The sequence below is a fragment of the Pimephales promelas genome, chromosome 25, assembly GCF_988280905.1.
Source record: "Pimephales promelas chromosome 25, fPimPro1.hap1.1, whole genome shotgun sequence".
Classification (NCBI taxonomy): domain Eukaryota; kingdom Metazoa; phylum Chordata; class Actinopteri; order Cypriniformes; family Leuciscidae; genus Pimephales; species Pimephales promelas.
The window spans coordinates 23,649,814-23,666,024 of NC_142793.1; the positions used below are offsets into that span (position 1 = coordinate 23,649,814).

At 37.1% G+C, this 16,211-nt stretch overlaps 1 protein-coding gene across 1 annotated transcript in view; it reads left to right on the forward strand.

The window, feature by feature from the left end:
- tmem117 (transmembrane protein 117) overlaps positions 1 to 16,211 on the forward strand; it is a 41,728-nt gene that overhangs the window by 15,163 nt on the left and 10,354 nt on the right. The window contains exons 4-5 of the mRNA XM_039647933.2: positions 11,939 to 12,038; positions 15,629 to 15,726. Of these exons, the coding sequence (XP_039503867.1) occupies positions 11,939 to 12,038; positions 15,629 to 15,726 (198 nt within the window). The remainder of the gene's footprint in view (positions 1 to 11,938; positions 12,039 to 15,628; positions 15,727 to 16,211) is intronic.

Consider the following 16,211-nt stretch of genomic DNA (forward strand, 5'->3'; position numbering starts at 1 on the left):
AGATACATAATAACCGGAGTTCAAGATTGATTTGTTGGTGTTTTTAAGGGTTTACCACAATTCACACACACAAAAACACCAAATGTGTGTAAAAATTGGCTTCAAGTATATAAATCTATTTGTTTATTAATTTATATATGTTTATATATATTTATATACATATAGCGAATACTTATTTGAAAAAAAATTATATATATTTTATATATATATATATATATAGTTTGAAGTGGCAACATAATAACCAAAGAGTTGACTGATTTGTGAATGTTTTTGAAAAACTCATTAAAGAGAACGAGGCAAAAGAATATCTCCCGAATCAACTACACTGATTGTTCTGTATGATTGTTATTGCATGCGGAAACGAAACAGAAAGTACTTGCAGATTCAAAATTAAAACATAATTTCCGTCATTGCACCGCAAATCTGAATAAGTATGTTTCTCTATTCCCGGCCCTGTTCTTCATCCTCTTTGAGGAATTGAATTGACCAGCCGTGCATGAGTCCATTAAGCTTTAAGCACTTTGAAGCAGTGACCCAGGGAACCAGCGTCTCCAGTCTGCTTTACATTATCATCAGGGACAGAAGATCAGCACGTGCGCGTACAGTCAACCGTGGGCCGTTTGAGAACGCGCCACCACTTCAATTTCACACGACAAGATGGATGCCTCACTTACGGTTTGATTCGCCATCTAATGTTCAGCTCTGCACACAGCAAATGCTTTCACATTACAGACGACTGTTTGGAGAACAACTGCACCATTTTTCTGTGAGATTGAATGTTGAGTGATCGTTCCACCATACATCTTCTCAAGGTTAAACCTGTGGCAATCCTGCCGGTTGTTTCTCTGCATAAACGCAGCATCAGAATGAACACACACTAGTTTGACTGCGTGTTTGACACTAGTTTCACGCTAGTTTGACAAACCATCAGCCAAGTGTTTGGCTGAAGGTTTGGATGTGTTTGGTTGATGGTTTGGATGTGTTTGGTTGATGGTTTTGATGTGTTTGGTTGATGGTTTTGATTGTTTAGATGTGTTTTGTTGATGTTTTTGATGTGTTTGGTTGATGGTTTGGATGTGTTTGATGGTTTTAATTGTTTGGATGTGTTTGGTTGATGGTTTTGATGTGTTTGATGGTTTTGATTGTTTGGTTGATGGTTTTGATGTGTTTGATGGTTTTGATTGTTTGGTTGATGGTTTGGATGCGTTTGGTTGATGGTTTTGATGTGTTTGGTTGATGGTTTGGATGTGTTTGGTTTTAATTGTTTGGATGCGTTTGGTTGATGGTTTTGATGTGTTTGATGGTTTTAATTGTTTGGATGCGTTTGGTTGATGGTTTTGATGTGTTTGGTTGATGGTTTGGATGTGTTTGATGGTTTTAATTGTTTGGTTGTGTTTGGTTGATGGTTTTGATGTGTTTGGTTGATGGTTTGGATGTGTTTGATGGTTTTAATTGTTTGGTTGTGTTTGGTTGATGGTTTTGATGTGTTTAATGGTTTTGATTGTTTGGATGTGTTTGGTTGATCGTTTGGATGTGTTTGGTTGATGGTTTTGATGGTTTTGTTGTGTTTGATTGGTTGATGGTTTTGATTGTTTAGGTGTGTTTGGTTGATGGTGTTAATTGTTTGGATGTGGAACAGGTGTGATGCGGTCTCCCACAGATAGGTGGCACTGTTGTACAGTCAGACAAGCAGCTCTCTCTCTCCTCAGGACTCGTCTGTCTCTCTCTCTGTCTCTCTGACTGCAGGTGTCTGATGTTTTCGCTCTGTCATGAGTAATGATTGTTTACAGCGCTGAGGAGAGGCGAGCCCCGGCGCTCGCGGCTCAAACCCTCTCATTCACACACGGGTCTGATGCTCGTGTCATTATATTCTCGCTGTGACTCTGATTCACTCTCAGAATAAACGTCAGATTAACCTCAGAGTGTCTGAAGTGTGTTGATAACAGGAACCTCAGTTTCTGCTACGGTTACTTGTGATCTTCATTTAGTGACATTTTGATTGTTTTAATGACAGTGTACTAAATGACTGCTCTCTTACTCTAGAACTGGTTACATGATAAATGTTTGTCTCGTGTTTATGGTTGTATGAGGAAATTATGTCATATTTCATCCCAAATCAAATGGAAAATCGAAATCAAATCAGAATCTGTATGTCTCTCTCAGCATCTGTTGCCTCTCATCCTTCTCATTGATATTCTTTTATTCTCTGTGACCCACACACAATAACACCCGCTCAACCCCCCCACACACACACACACAATAACACCCGCTCAAACCCCCACATAACACTCTTAACAACCAGTTCTGCTTCCTCCCCCTTCACACACACACACACACACACACACACACACATTCTTGTTCATCTATATTTGTGAGGACATTCATTGAGACAATGCAATCTCTAGCTCCTTACCCTAACCCTGCCCAACTCAACTAACTAGGCGACCCGAACCCTAACCCTAAACCGACCCGTAACCGAAATATAACCTGATCCCTAAAACCAAGTCTTGACCCTCAAACAGGCCCTTAAAGCCTCAGATTAGTAAGAACCGGCCAAAATGATAGTCTAAAACTCAAACCGGTCCTTACAATTATAGTTGTACAAGCTCACACACTCTTACACACACACACACAGGCGGCCGCTCAACATGGTTGTGATTGAAATGAACAGAACGTTCACATTCTCTCTCTTCATGTCGTATAAATGCTGTTGAGAGTCCGGAAGTCCAAACCATTTCATTGCAAATTCTCAAAAATCATAATATCCTTTATGACATGATTTCCACCTTTATTGCATCATTACTGCAGCTGCTCTCATGACTACTTCATCCGGTATGGTGTGGGCGGGGCTTTGAGAGGGGGCGGAGTCAGCGTTCAGCCCCTGTAACTCATCACCGCTCGAGGCTCAGTTACAGGCATACATCATGTGCTAATTAAGCAGCGTTTATTTAATTAAGAGTGCAGATCGCATTACTCACGGCCAATTAGAAGTCGCAGCGCCAACCGTCTGAGAGACACAGAAACCAGTGCAGTGCAGACGTATTGCTGGAAATCCCACAATGCATTGCAACATGAAGCTCTTGCCATGTTCTTCTTATAACGTCACGTTAAAATACCAAGTGTTACGTTATACTCAAGTTATTCTTAAATAAATCACGAAGGGAAACGGACATCAGCTTTATTTGTAGGGCAACTTTATGATTTGTAAGTTCCCCAAGCCGTAAAACTCAGTAAGATCATCAGGAATAAGGTGGATATATTCTAGTTATGAAGTCTTACACATTCACAGATAATCTCAGTGGATTTTGTCAGCGTGGCACTGGTGGGCAGTAACGGCTCCAGTGTAATTGAAAATCCTGTTGGGTCTCTAGATAAATGTTGTGTTTGTGGCGAAGAAGGTGTGATGATTCGGACACCATATAATCAATATCAGAGTGAATGAGAATATCTCATCTCCAGGCTGGTGTTGCATTGACTCATGGATCCAGAATGACCTTTGACCTTGAGGACTGGATGGAGCTAATCTGTTTTATTTCACCAGAAGAAGAACATTACATTTCATTTTAATCAATATCATGGGTTTCAGACGAAACCTAATAAATCACGGCCGCGGTCTCTGATAATTGTAACGATAAATCAAAACTGAGGGTCTACCAGGTAGCGGCTTTTCATATACAATTATTACGCTATGCAAATCTGAGGAATATTAATATGTCAGAATGACTCATGAGCAGTTCTTTTATTTTTAAGCCTCATCAGACTTTTTGTTCCACGACATTTGCTGATTATTTTGGGGTGAAGAAAACATGTAACATGGTTCTGAATTTATAGAATATTCATATGCCGTGATACATGGACAAAATACATGGTAATACTATGATACATGTTGGTATCCAAAAACCATTCTTATACTGTGGTGTATGTCCAAAAACATGATAAATGAGCAAACATCCAGGAATTTTCAAAAACCTGGCATTAATATGAGGACTGTAAAAAAAAACATGGTATTACCATAGTAAATGTTCAAAGAAACAGGGTAATTCAATAGCATATGCCCCCAAAAAAACCTGGTAATGCAATGGTGGAGTACCCCCAAACCACTGAAATGCTATGGTGAATGTCCAAAGAACATGATATTACCATAGTAAATGTTGAAAAACATGGTAATTCAATCGTACATTTCCAAAAACCATCAAAATACTATGATGAATTTTCAAAACCATGGCATTAGTAACATTGGAAATGTTCACAAAGCATGGTCATTCAATGATACATGCCCCAAAAATGTGATATTTAACATGGGAAATGTCCAAAAAAAAAAAAAACATTGTATTGCCATAATGTTCAAAAAACATGGTAATTCAATGGCACTACATTAGGACGAGTAAATGATGGGCAAACAAGGCGCTTTAAACTAGGTCACTTTTTTAAGAATTGGAAGAGAATCAATTTGGGGGAAGAAAAACAGTTGGACCATGTAGGTCAGTGGGCGTGGCCTGTGTGGAAGGGGGCGTGGCCAATGATCTCTCACAGGTCAGCCCAGCTGGAGACGAGCCGCTAACACTGTTACCGTGACAACTGCAAAACTCCCGTGAGATTAACAGATGCACATATAGGCCGAATCGTACATCAGGAAGTGACATGCAGTGTGTGTGTGTGTGTGTGTGTGTGTGTAGTCTACTTAACTATATTTTGGGGACAAACCTGTATCCAGAAGTGACCAAAACCTGACAAAATCTCCAAAAACCTTCTTTAGGGACGTCCTCATTTGTAAATCATAAAAATAAATTAATTCAAGTTTTTTTTTGAAAATGTAAAATTGCAGAAAGCTGTGTGTGATGAGTAGGTTTAGGGGTCGAGTTTGTATATATGTGTGTGTGTGTGTGTGTGTGTGTGTGTGTGTGTGTGTGATGGGTAGATTTAGGGGTTGGCTTAGTGTGTGATGGGTAGATTTAGGTATAGAGTTAGTGTGTGTGTGTGTGTGTGTGATGGGTAGATTTAGGGGTTGGGTTAGTGTGTGTGTGTGTGTGTGTGTGTGATGGGTAGGTTTAGGGGTCGAGTTTGTATATATATATGTGTGTGTGTGTGTGTGATGGGTAGATTTAGGGGTTGGCTTAGTGTGTGATGGGTAGATTTAGGTATAGAGTTAGTGTGTGTGTGTGTGTGTGATGGGTAGATTTAGGGGTTGGGTTAGTGTGTGTGTGTGTGTGATGGGTAGATTTAGGGGTTGGGTTAGTGTGTGTGTGTGATGGGTAGAATTAGGGGTTGGGTTAGTGTGAGTGTGTGTGTGTGTGTGATGGATAGATTTAGGGGTTGGGTTAGTGTGTGTGTGATGGGTAGGGAGTTAGTGTGTGTGTGTGTGATGGGTAGATTTAGGTGTGTGTGTGTGTGTGTGATGGGTAGATTTAGGGGTTGGGTTAGTGTGTGTGTGATGGGTAGGGAGTTAGTGTGTGTGTGTGTGTGTGTGTTTGATGGGTAGATTTAGGTGTGTGTGTGTGTGTGTGTGTGTGTGTGATGGGTAGATTTAGGGGTTGGGTTAGTGTGTGTGTGATGGGTAGAGAGTTTGTGTGTGTGTGTGTGTGTGTGTGTGTGTGATGGGTAGATTTAGGGGTTAGGTTAGTGTGCGTGTGTGTTCGTGTGTGATGGGTAGGGTTAGAGTAAAGGGACAGAATATACAGAATAAAAACCATTGCGTTTAGGGAATGTCCCCATTTATATAGCTAAGTAAGAGTGTGTGCGTGTGTGCGTGTGTGTGTGTGTGTGTGTGTGTGTGTGTGTGTGTGTGTGTGTGTGTGTGTGTTTTAGCAGCAGCCAGACTAACCGCTCAACATGATCATCACGTTAAGTGCTGTTTTACAAGCTGCTGGTTCCATAAATCAAGCCTTTTCTGCACTAGCTCTGTCTAATCTAACACTCGTGTTGCTTAGGAAACTTTGGCAACTCTTGCTTTTAGTCCAGAATGAGGTTTTCCCTCAGGGAGATCCGCAGAAGTCTGCATAATTCACGTCCGTGTCTGTGTGAGAGGGAACATTTACTTGCTAATTCCTCATTATAATCAGCTTGGTTTACTGTGTGCTGCAGTTCAGCTTTAAAACTGCCAACGGAAACTCGACTAAATGAGAGCAAATAATACATTTGGCATTCACACGTTTATTGATTTGCATTTGTTCTTGTCATTCTGACAAGCTGCAATAATTAGATGCACATTACGAAAAATACACAAACTCTTTGCCTGTCGTAATGTGACGAGTTTCAGTTATGCATGTTGAAGATGCTCTTTTCTCTGAGAAACAGGCTTTTCAACAAGAATAAATGTGCTTAAAATCTTATTCATGAGGAATTAATTTGATTGTGACTGGGAAATAGGAGGGATTAATAATGTCAGCTGATGTAGATATAGCCTATATTCAAAGAAGATTTAAAATGAAGAGTTCAGATGCAAAAGCCTCTAAATGCCATTTGAAATTTTCTTCTTTAATGATGATTTTTATCAAGCTTGTATATTTAAGTTCAGTAATTTCACTTAAATAACAATTAATAGGTAATCATCATTGCCATTTAAGTGAAATCACTGAACTTAAATATACAAGCTTGATAAAAATGATCATTCTAGAGGAAAATTTCAAATGGCACCTAGAGGCTTTTGCATCTGAACTCTTCAAATGTTCCATGTTAAAATAATAATTTTGGTATTAACATTTTGTCATTACGTTCCTCGTCTGTCCTCAAATGTAAAACACTAGTTTAAAGTTGCGACGTAATGGATCTGTATCATGAAACGATGTTGGGCGGGGCTTAGTTCTATGCATCGGCTGTTGCCTGTTGATTGGATGTCGAGATGTGGGCGTGGCTCTCAAAAGAGGCGGAGTTTAAATGATTGGAGAAGTCCTGCATACAGCCAAACCCAACATTATTCAGACACCAGATATCCTTTTTTATATGTTTACTAGTGTTTGCAGGACACTATAGTTCAGTAATGTAAGTGAGGAGAGAAAAATAAAGTAAACTGTGACATATTATACACAAATATAGAGTAAAATGTATTTTAAAAAATTAGGACTAAGTATTTTTCCTCCACTTTGAGCTGATGATGTTCTGCTGAAGTGTGTTTTCTGTAATTGCTAATGCTCTGAACAACATGAAGCATTGCTTGGTCACTGGTTGAGCTAAACTGGTATTATCTAATTGTGGAGTTAGATATTCAATATAATTCATGTGTGAGAGTCTAACAGAAGGACGGACAAAACCAGTCAAATACCAGCTGTGTTCTGCTCATATTTTACTACCATTTTATAAAGTATATATTTTTTTAAATTGTTTTAAAAAACATTGATTTAAAAAAAAATAGGATTTTTTAAAAAACGTGTTAATTTAAAAATATCTTCAAATATTAAAAATATCCAACTTTAAGCGCTCCAGATCATCCTGATTGTAATTCTCTTTTATAAAGTTCCTAAAACGGCTCTTGGAAGCGCTGTAAATGGATTTCAGATTGAGACGGTGCCTTATTAAAGTTCAGTCCTGCCTCGGGATGCGGGGAGAATGTCACACACATCTCGGAGAGTTTCCACAGCATTCGGTCTGGAATCGACCTACGGCAAACTCTCATTTGGGCAGCGACTGGAGTTTGAATTCGTCAAATCATGACTTGGGCGTTTTGTTCTGTGTGAGACTTGACTCATTAGCATCATTCATATTAATTCTCACGTCTGAAGCGTCTCACCTCATCCCTGGAACACCAGCGCGTCACACACACACACACACACACACACACACACACACACACACATCAGTAATCCTGTCACGGGTCTCTCCGTCCTCCAGGAGCGAGGGTGTGTGCCACTAGCGGAGCCAGACAAGCGTCTCTGGGTGTGCCACATTTATTGTCAGATTAATGTGCAAACAACCAGCCCAGCGCATCACTAACTTTACAGAATAAACGTGTAAAACTATACTCGGGTTTGCCACATAACCATAACACCAAAGGCCTATATTAAATATAATCAAGGCTCAACATTACGGCTTTTCTTGTGCTTGTCCTTCGAGCAAGTAAATCATCATTCGCTTGTCCAGAAATTTTTATTTTATTTTTTTTGTGTTGTAAATATAATTTATTCTGACACAATATTCTCATCAGTGCTTTAACATATTTAAATCTGCATATTTATGATATTTAAATCTTTATAAAGAGCATTTTTCCCTAATCGTTTTAAATATATTCTTGACCTTTCATTTTAAATTCTTAAATTTGATCAATAAATTCAATTGAAACAATAAGACGCTATATGGCTGTTACCAATCGAATTAATTAATTTACACTGAAAAATGACAATGTTAAATAATGTTATGAGATCTTTTTGAATATACAAATGACATATTGGAAAGAATGATAGCCCACTTTTAAACATGAAACTGAACCACCAGTAGGGGGCGACCGTCTCGGTGGGCGAGTTATTGAGTCGTTTATTCAAATGATTCGTTCAAACGGCTGAATCGTTCAGGAATTTAAAGGATTAGTTCACTTTTAAAAAAACGTTTGCTGATAATTTACTCACCCCCATCTCATCCAATATATCCATGTCTTTCTTTCTTCAGTCGAAAAGAAATTAAAGTTTTTGATGAAAACATTTCAGCATTTTTCTCCATATAATGCACTTCAGTGGGAACCAAACAGTTCAAGGTCCAAATACCATAGTCAATGTTCAAAATTTTAATGGTGCATGTCCAAAAATGATTTGTTACATGTCATAAAACATGGTATTAACATGGGAAATGTTCAGAAAAACATGGTATTATTAAAGGAAATGTTTAAATAGCACCAAGGAACATATTAAAAACATTTGGCATTTCAATTGTGCATGTCCAAAAACATGGTATTAACATAGGAAAGTACATTTTCACAAACATTGTAATCCTATGGTGAATGTCCAAAAAATACTTAATATCCGTGAATGTTATCATTGTGTATTATTTGTGCTGGATGTGACTGGATTAGCCATAATGAGAGAGTGTGTGTGTTTGTGTGTGCCTCAGCCACTGGTATATCACACCCTTCCCCTGCATGTAATACTATAAAGCGCACCTATAGCGTCTCTGCTACACCAGCACACCCGTGGGCATCGGACGGTTCCCGTGTGATCGATCGGCTCAATGCCCTTGCTGAACGACTCCCGGCGGACTCGAGGCCATTGGCCGGGTCCACAACCACATGGTGTGTGAAACTGACTTAATGCCCATAAATCTTCATTGTAATCAGTATGGCTTTATGGTGTGCGGGAGAAGTGATGTGGACGTGCGCTCTAATGCACAGAATACAGATTCAGTCTCACGCATTACGAGGCCGTCATGACAGCGGGTCAAGCGTTCGTTTGCTTTACAGATCAGCTCTAGGTTAGAGCCATGAACGTGCTTAGGATGAAAGCTTGCTCTTGACTCGTTTATAGGATCTTCTATCACCAGGTTTGGAATTTGTAATTTAATCCTTACTTTAAATAAAATAAAATAACCTTAAAATAAAATAACCTTTAACTGAAATGAGAAATGCATATGTATATATTTTCGAGTTTATCAGAAGCGAAAGTCGTCACAGTTGGGGAAACTTCTATAGCGGTGAATAAGAGACCACAATAAACATAATTTTTTGCTCAGATAGCAAAGTAAAAACTCCACAATAGTGTTTTCACAACTTTCAAGAAGAGGAAAATAAAGAAAGGGATTGATAACGGGTAAAAATGTAAACTTTAGCGTCAGCCGTTGGATGAACCTCACAACAGAGTTATTGTTAGGGGTTCAAGCTCAAAGTGCTGAAACACTATTGTAATTGTAAGGATTTGTAAAGCTGATCGTGCAGACCAAACCGAAAGTGCTTGAGACTGGAAACCTGGCCAGATGGTAGGCCTCAATTTGGGGAGAACCTATCAGAGTATGACCCCAATTGGCCCATAGGTGGCGCTACAGCAACCAAAAGTACTTAATTGCTCATAACTCCTAGACCATTTGACTTAGAATCAAGTCTCAATCTTTGGCTCAAGGCGGGCAAAATGTATATCTCAAATTTCGATTTGGGCAGCAAGAATTTTCTGCTATATCCAATTCTGTCTAAAACCTACTTTTGCAAACTAGTCCCTGGTTTTTTACCAGATTGGAACCGAACCATTCTAGGCCAATTCTCTGGACTCGAGTCTAGATCAATAATTATCGAAAAAAAATTGAACTATAGCATTTGGATGTCCATAACAGGGTCTTTTAGAAAAGTGGTGTGACAAAATACACTCAAAAGCCTATCAATCCTACAGGAAAACTCCGAACTTCACAAAAATTGGTGGGCACATGTGACATAACATAATAATCAAGCATGCAAAATTTGATTGAGATCGGACCATAGATGGCGCTATAACTGATTAAAAGCTTTGAAAACCATATTTCCTATGGTAAATTGTCTATGAGTTACATGTTACTCTTGAAACTTCGTGCTGTGTAGATATGGTGAACAACTGATTTAGACTGGAACTATAGATATATATCATTTGCGTAATATCCATAATGGATATTTTATGGTTTCAGACCTACATTTCAGTTCGACCTAGACAGCATAGTTGGCATGAAGGCCTTAAATCCTTGAACCCCGGCCCGTTAATTGCCGCTTGCAGCTATATTTTGTATTTATTTTTTGTAATTTGATGCAATGGTAGCAAAGTATAGCCTAGTGTTTTAAATGTATATATAAAACTTTGCAGTATTTACAATATGAATGTGAAAATGGCGTCTCAGCGTCGCTAGGCCTGCGATGATGAGCGGTGCTAATGAGCGAAAGCTCGTTAAACATGTTCTCCTTTACAGAATAATGCCGTCATTATCCGTAACGCGCTTCAGAATGAGACCAAAAGCCCAATCCGCTTGTCATTTTTTCACAATAGATTTGCCTTGTTCAGCGTTTCCGCCGCCTGGATCCACACACTGACGTGCGTAAGCAGATTAGCGAGTGTGTACCTGTTCAAGGCCTGTAAACACTTCTGATGGCATAAAAGCAGCGGAAAGAAGATTACTTCGCTCGCTGTCACAGCATATGAACGCCTGGCTGTGTTTTTGGATCATTTTCTGGAAGCCATTCGTTCCCTGATGCAGTATAAAGGCCTCTGAAGTTTATTTGCATTTGTGATGACGGTAACGTCTGTAGCGTTACTGAAACACTTTATACAGAAACGTTTTAGCATTTATTATGGAGTTGTTTTCATTCAGTTTGTTTTTGATTAGACTTCTGTTCCTTTATTAAGGCTCATCATGCTCAGCTTTCAACTGTGCTTTTAAAATGTTAGCTAAATGTAGTATTCATGAATGTAAATTTAGAGGAAACAAGCCTTTGTTTTGAATTTTAAGATCAGTAATTCAACAATACCTACACGATATTGGGTTTGAACATGTTTCTACGGTGGCCCTGAGTGAACAAACACGTTTCATCACTGTAAAGAAGCTGCTAAAGTCGGCCAATAAAACACTGACAAAATGAGGAACAAGTAACAATAATATTCGCAATAACATGTCCTATTGAATAATTAAGTAAACCTAATTTCTTAATTTATCTTTGTAAAGAATCCTCATTGTTTAACTGTCTACTCTCTGCTGTCTAAGACGACAACATCACTTCCTGTCGGCCACCATAACTTCTGTTGGGTGCAGTTCACAACCTCACCACTAGATGTTCTAAAACTTACACACTGCACCTTTAAGTTTGTCACTGTTTCTCTTTTTTTGTTTGTTTGTTTACTCAATGTACACCCCTGACTGTAGTTGTAATTCTTTAAAATCAATCAATAAAAAAAACACTTGGTACGTCGAATGGTACGTCGAATAAACACGTTTATTGAAGACCTCGTGACCTGATCACCAGTGACAGAAGCATCAGACTGACCTGTGTGTGTGTGTGTGTGTGTCTCCACAGTCCTCACATGGTGACGGAGTACATGGGCATCAGGAACGAGAGCTTGATGAAGATCGCCGCTGTCGGGACGTGGATGGGGGATTTCGTGACCGCGTGGATGGTGAGACACAGCTTGATGGAGAAAGTTTACCATTTTGATGAAAGATTTACAAAGCCAGATGTTCAGGGTTTCCCAAACTGAGGTTTGTGAGCTTGTGAAAAGCTAATAATTAATTACACTGAGAAAAAAAAAAGTCAAACTCAAAAAATAACTTTTTACCTGTTACAATTGTAATTATTTTATTTTAATAATTGTAAATATTTGTGCATTTATATATACATTTGAACGTTGTTAATGAGGAAAACGCCCATTAAAACACACACACACACACACACACACACACACACATATATATATATATATGACATTACATTTTTTTAATTATGAAAAAGACTACAATTTTATCTACTATATCAGTCAAAAAGTGTGGTATTTTATTTGTTTCCTGCTATAATATAATTATTTAATACATTTATATATAATCTATATATTTATGTAAAACATTTGAAAATTATTTTCAAAATGTAATTATTTACTGGTCATTGGTTTATTTTATCATAATATCCTAATTATAGTTGTGCATTTCAGTGATTTTTACCATGTTTTCTTTATCAAGGTAAACTCGATAAAAATCAAGGTAAATCTATTTTATGAACACAAATTGTGTCTTGTTATTAGTTTAGCTGCATGTCATGTGACCCATTAACCCACATCAGAGAACTGTGAACATACAAATGTTAAATTTTTTAAATATTTACTGAAACACCAGGTCAAGGGCCAGCAATAAAGTTCAGAAAACGTTTGCACCAATGACTCGTTCTCATCTAACACCGGTGATGTACATTAAAGTAAAAAGGGTGTATTTTGATTTCATGTTGACTGTAGCAACTTTAAAGCAGCATGAAATAGTTTTATGATAATTATTGACCTTGACGAACCATTACCGCGTCTGACGAGCCACTCAAATGTTTCTGTAATTATTAGTTTTTAATTGACTCTGGTCCCCGAGGGACTGTGACATTAGAGATCGCCGAAACCAGCAAACTCCTCGTTTAGCCCAGAGACCCTGCGATAGACCACAGAGAGTCCGCTCAGTAACGCCCTCCTCAAATCTGCAACCGCAAACCTGGGAAATTAATAACGCTTGAAAAATAGGACTAAAATGATGTGCACTCATTTATGAAGCCATTAATGTTGCACTGCTTTGTCCCGGTTACACTTTATTTTCAACAGTGACAATTTTACACACAGTATAATACATAGTACATCAACATACACTAACAACTACTTCTTAATCATAGTTAATGTTAATTTCATTATTTAATAATAAATAATAAATCAAAAGTCGTATCTGTTAATATTATTTAATGGACATGAACTAATATTTTAATGAATCAAATGTAAAAAATAAATGCATCACTGTTAACAAAGAAAAAAGTTGCTGCCGTAATTTTAAGTACAATTAACTGTAATGTTTGAGTCATTTCAACTTAATTGACATTAAAGTGACTTAAAAAAATGAGTTGACTCTTGTATAACCTATTTAATGAGTTAAAGTAATGTAAAATCATATGTTGTCATTGCTAATTGATCATAATCTTTTACAGTGTACCTATTATAAGTGTTACCATTTGTATAAATGTGCATACATGATTCATTTTGATTTGATCATATTTTGAAAATGTTTTTTTGTAGTTTTAATATATTTGAATAACTTTCGTTGACTTTAAAAATGTATTGGAAGTATTTGTAATGTCACCGCAAGAGTGACGTTTAAACTGACAGCTGTCACTCAAAATTCAGTCTGTTTGTAAACCATAAGCACTATTATAAATGTTGACAATGGTGGCGATGAAAACTAGTTTTTCCCAAGTTCACTCAAGGACACGGAGGAAACAAACATCTTTCCGACAACATCCGGCATCAGATAGCTTTACTCAGTGACACGCGAGTGCAGGTGTAGTTCAGATCTGCTGGTGTGTGTGTGTGTGTGTGTGTTTGTGTCTTTCGGGACATTAGTATTCCTGTGTTCAAACTGCAGCGATGAACAAAAGAGAAGAGAGGAGGAGAGAAAGTGAGGGATGAAACAAAGGAGAGAGAGAGACGAAGGGCGAACGAGCGTCTCAAAGTGCTGAATCGAGACATTACCGACGGCGTATTAATTCAGTCCTTCATCTCGTCACAGGCGGCGGCGCGGCTGAGACGGGATGAAAGATTTACAGATTTATTTCACTTTCTCTTTCCCTCCCCACAGTTTTCAGTCTTTCTTTTCTGAAGAAAAGGATCGTCACCTGACCTTAGACAGGCTCACTGCGCAGTGCGCACACTCAATAGGGCATAACTGTAGTGCACTTGACACTCACAGATGAGGCATAAACCACACAGGTTAGAGGTTTGTATATGGCATAAGGTAAATGTATTATAAGGACATGCATATAAACTATAAAAAATGCTGGGTTGTTTTAACTCAATTTTGGGTCAAATATGGACATTTTAAAATTGTATTTTAAATCTAACGTTTGGGTTTGTCCATATTTGACCCAAAATTGAGTTAAAACAACCCAGCATTTTTTAGAGTGTTTGTACGGACATATATAATATGAACACAAACTTTTATGTTAGATGCAATTAATCACGATTTGACTGCACTAATGTAGATTTTTTTATTTTAGATACTTTTTTAAAATTATTTATTTTATTATCCCAATTTGTCATAATCAAAACTAATTGTAGTGGTAAACGACTATTGAAATAAAAAAATTGTTTACAAATATTTAATATGCAATTTTGTACAAGTTAATGTAAACTGAAACTAAAACCATAAAAAAATCCTTACTTAAAATAAAAGTTTCATGCAATGAAATTTAAAAAAAAATCTATTATATTTTCTTATTTTTATTTTATTTAAACTAGTTGCCAAGGAAACACTTCTCTTTTCATTCAAGTATACTAAAATAAATATAACCAATTAAAATAACTAAAACTGAAATCATTTTTCAGTAACTCTATAGACATATTAAAAGCAAACGAAATTGCATCAAAATTACTAAAGTTAAAATGAAAATGGAAAATATAAAAATAAAAGCTAATTCAAAATTGTAATAAAATGATTATAGTAGTCGCAATAATACTAAAATAATGATGATTTAATTTAAAATAAGTAATGTTTAACTGTAAACAAAAATTAAATGTTCTTACAATAGCATGCACTCTCTAAGAAATTTATTTGCAAATAAATAATATACTAAATAAAGTTAAAACGGATATGCTACTGAACTTTATTACATGAAGATATTTTGGAAATGGAATAGCTTTTAGTTAGTTAGTTAGTTAGTTGTTACTGTTTTAGTATAATTTATATACTATTATAGTTTTTTATACTATTATTTTCATATTTTTTGTTTTCACTTTAATTTTAGTTTAAGTTTTGGTAATTTTAGTTGTGTTTTTGTTATTATTATGATTATTATTTCTCAAATATTATTATTTTTATATTTCAGTTAATGTAATTAGGAAATATATTTCACGTAACACGTTTTGTTTTAAAGTTTTTAGATTTATTTGACGATAATAACAGTCACTGACGCAGTAAATAAGGAGTGTGTGTGTGTTTGTTTGTGTGTTTGTTTGTTTGTTTGTTTGTTTCCCAGGTGACAGACATGATGCTGCAGGACTCTCATTACCCGTGCTGGGGCCGGACCGCGAGGCACTACTGGAGGCAGGGTCACAACCGGATCGTGTTGTTCTGGTGTGTGTTTACACTGCACACCTGGTTAAACTGAACTGAATCTGGTTCAGCTGTCCCACACTCATAAACGCAGGATTTAGACACCGTACAGCTCGAGATTGTACTGAATAATTAATGCTAGACGCACTTTTCTGCTTTTAAAGAATGAATGTAAACATGATTTCTGCTTGTTTTCATAAAGCGAGATGATTTCTGAGGTAATTGACTGCGTGTCACACACACTGTCAGCTGAAGCCGTGTTGAACAGGAGCGTTGCTTTAATGGGCTTCCTGTGAGGTTGTGTGTGTGACGTCCCGAAGGAATGATATTGACAGAATGACTAAATCATGTTTTTATTCATGCTGAAATATGATCGGGTTTATTGTGTGGATAGGGACTCTGCCTCAGTCAATTGTAAGTTAATAAAAAAAAAAAAAAAACATTAGAGAGATATAAAGAAGTTAAAAACACGAGGGAACAGTGCAGTCCAGACACACTGAAAAAGA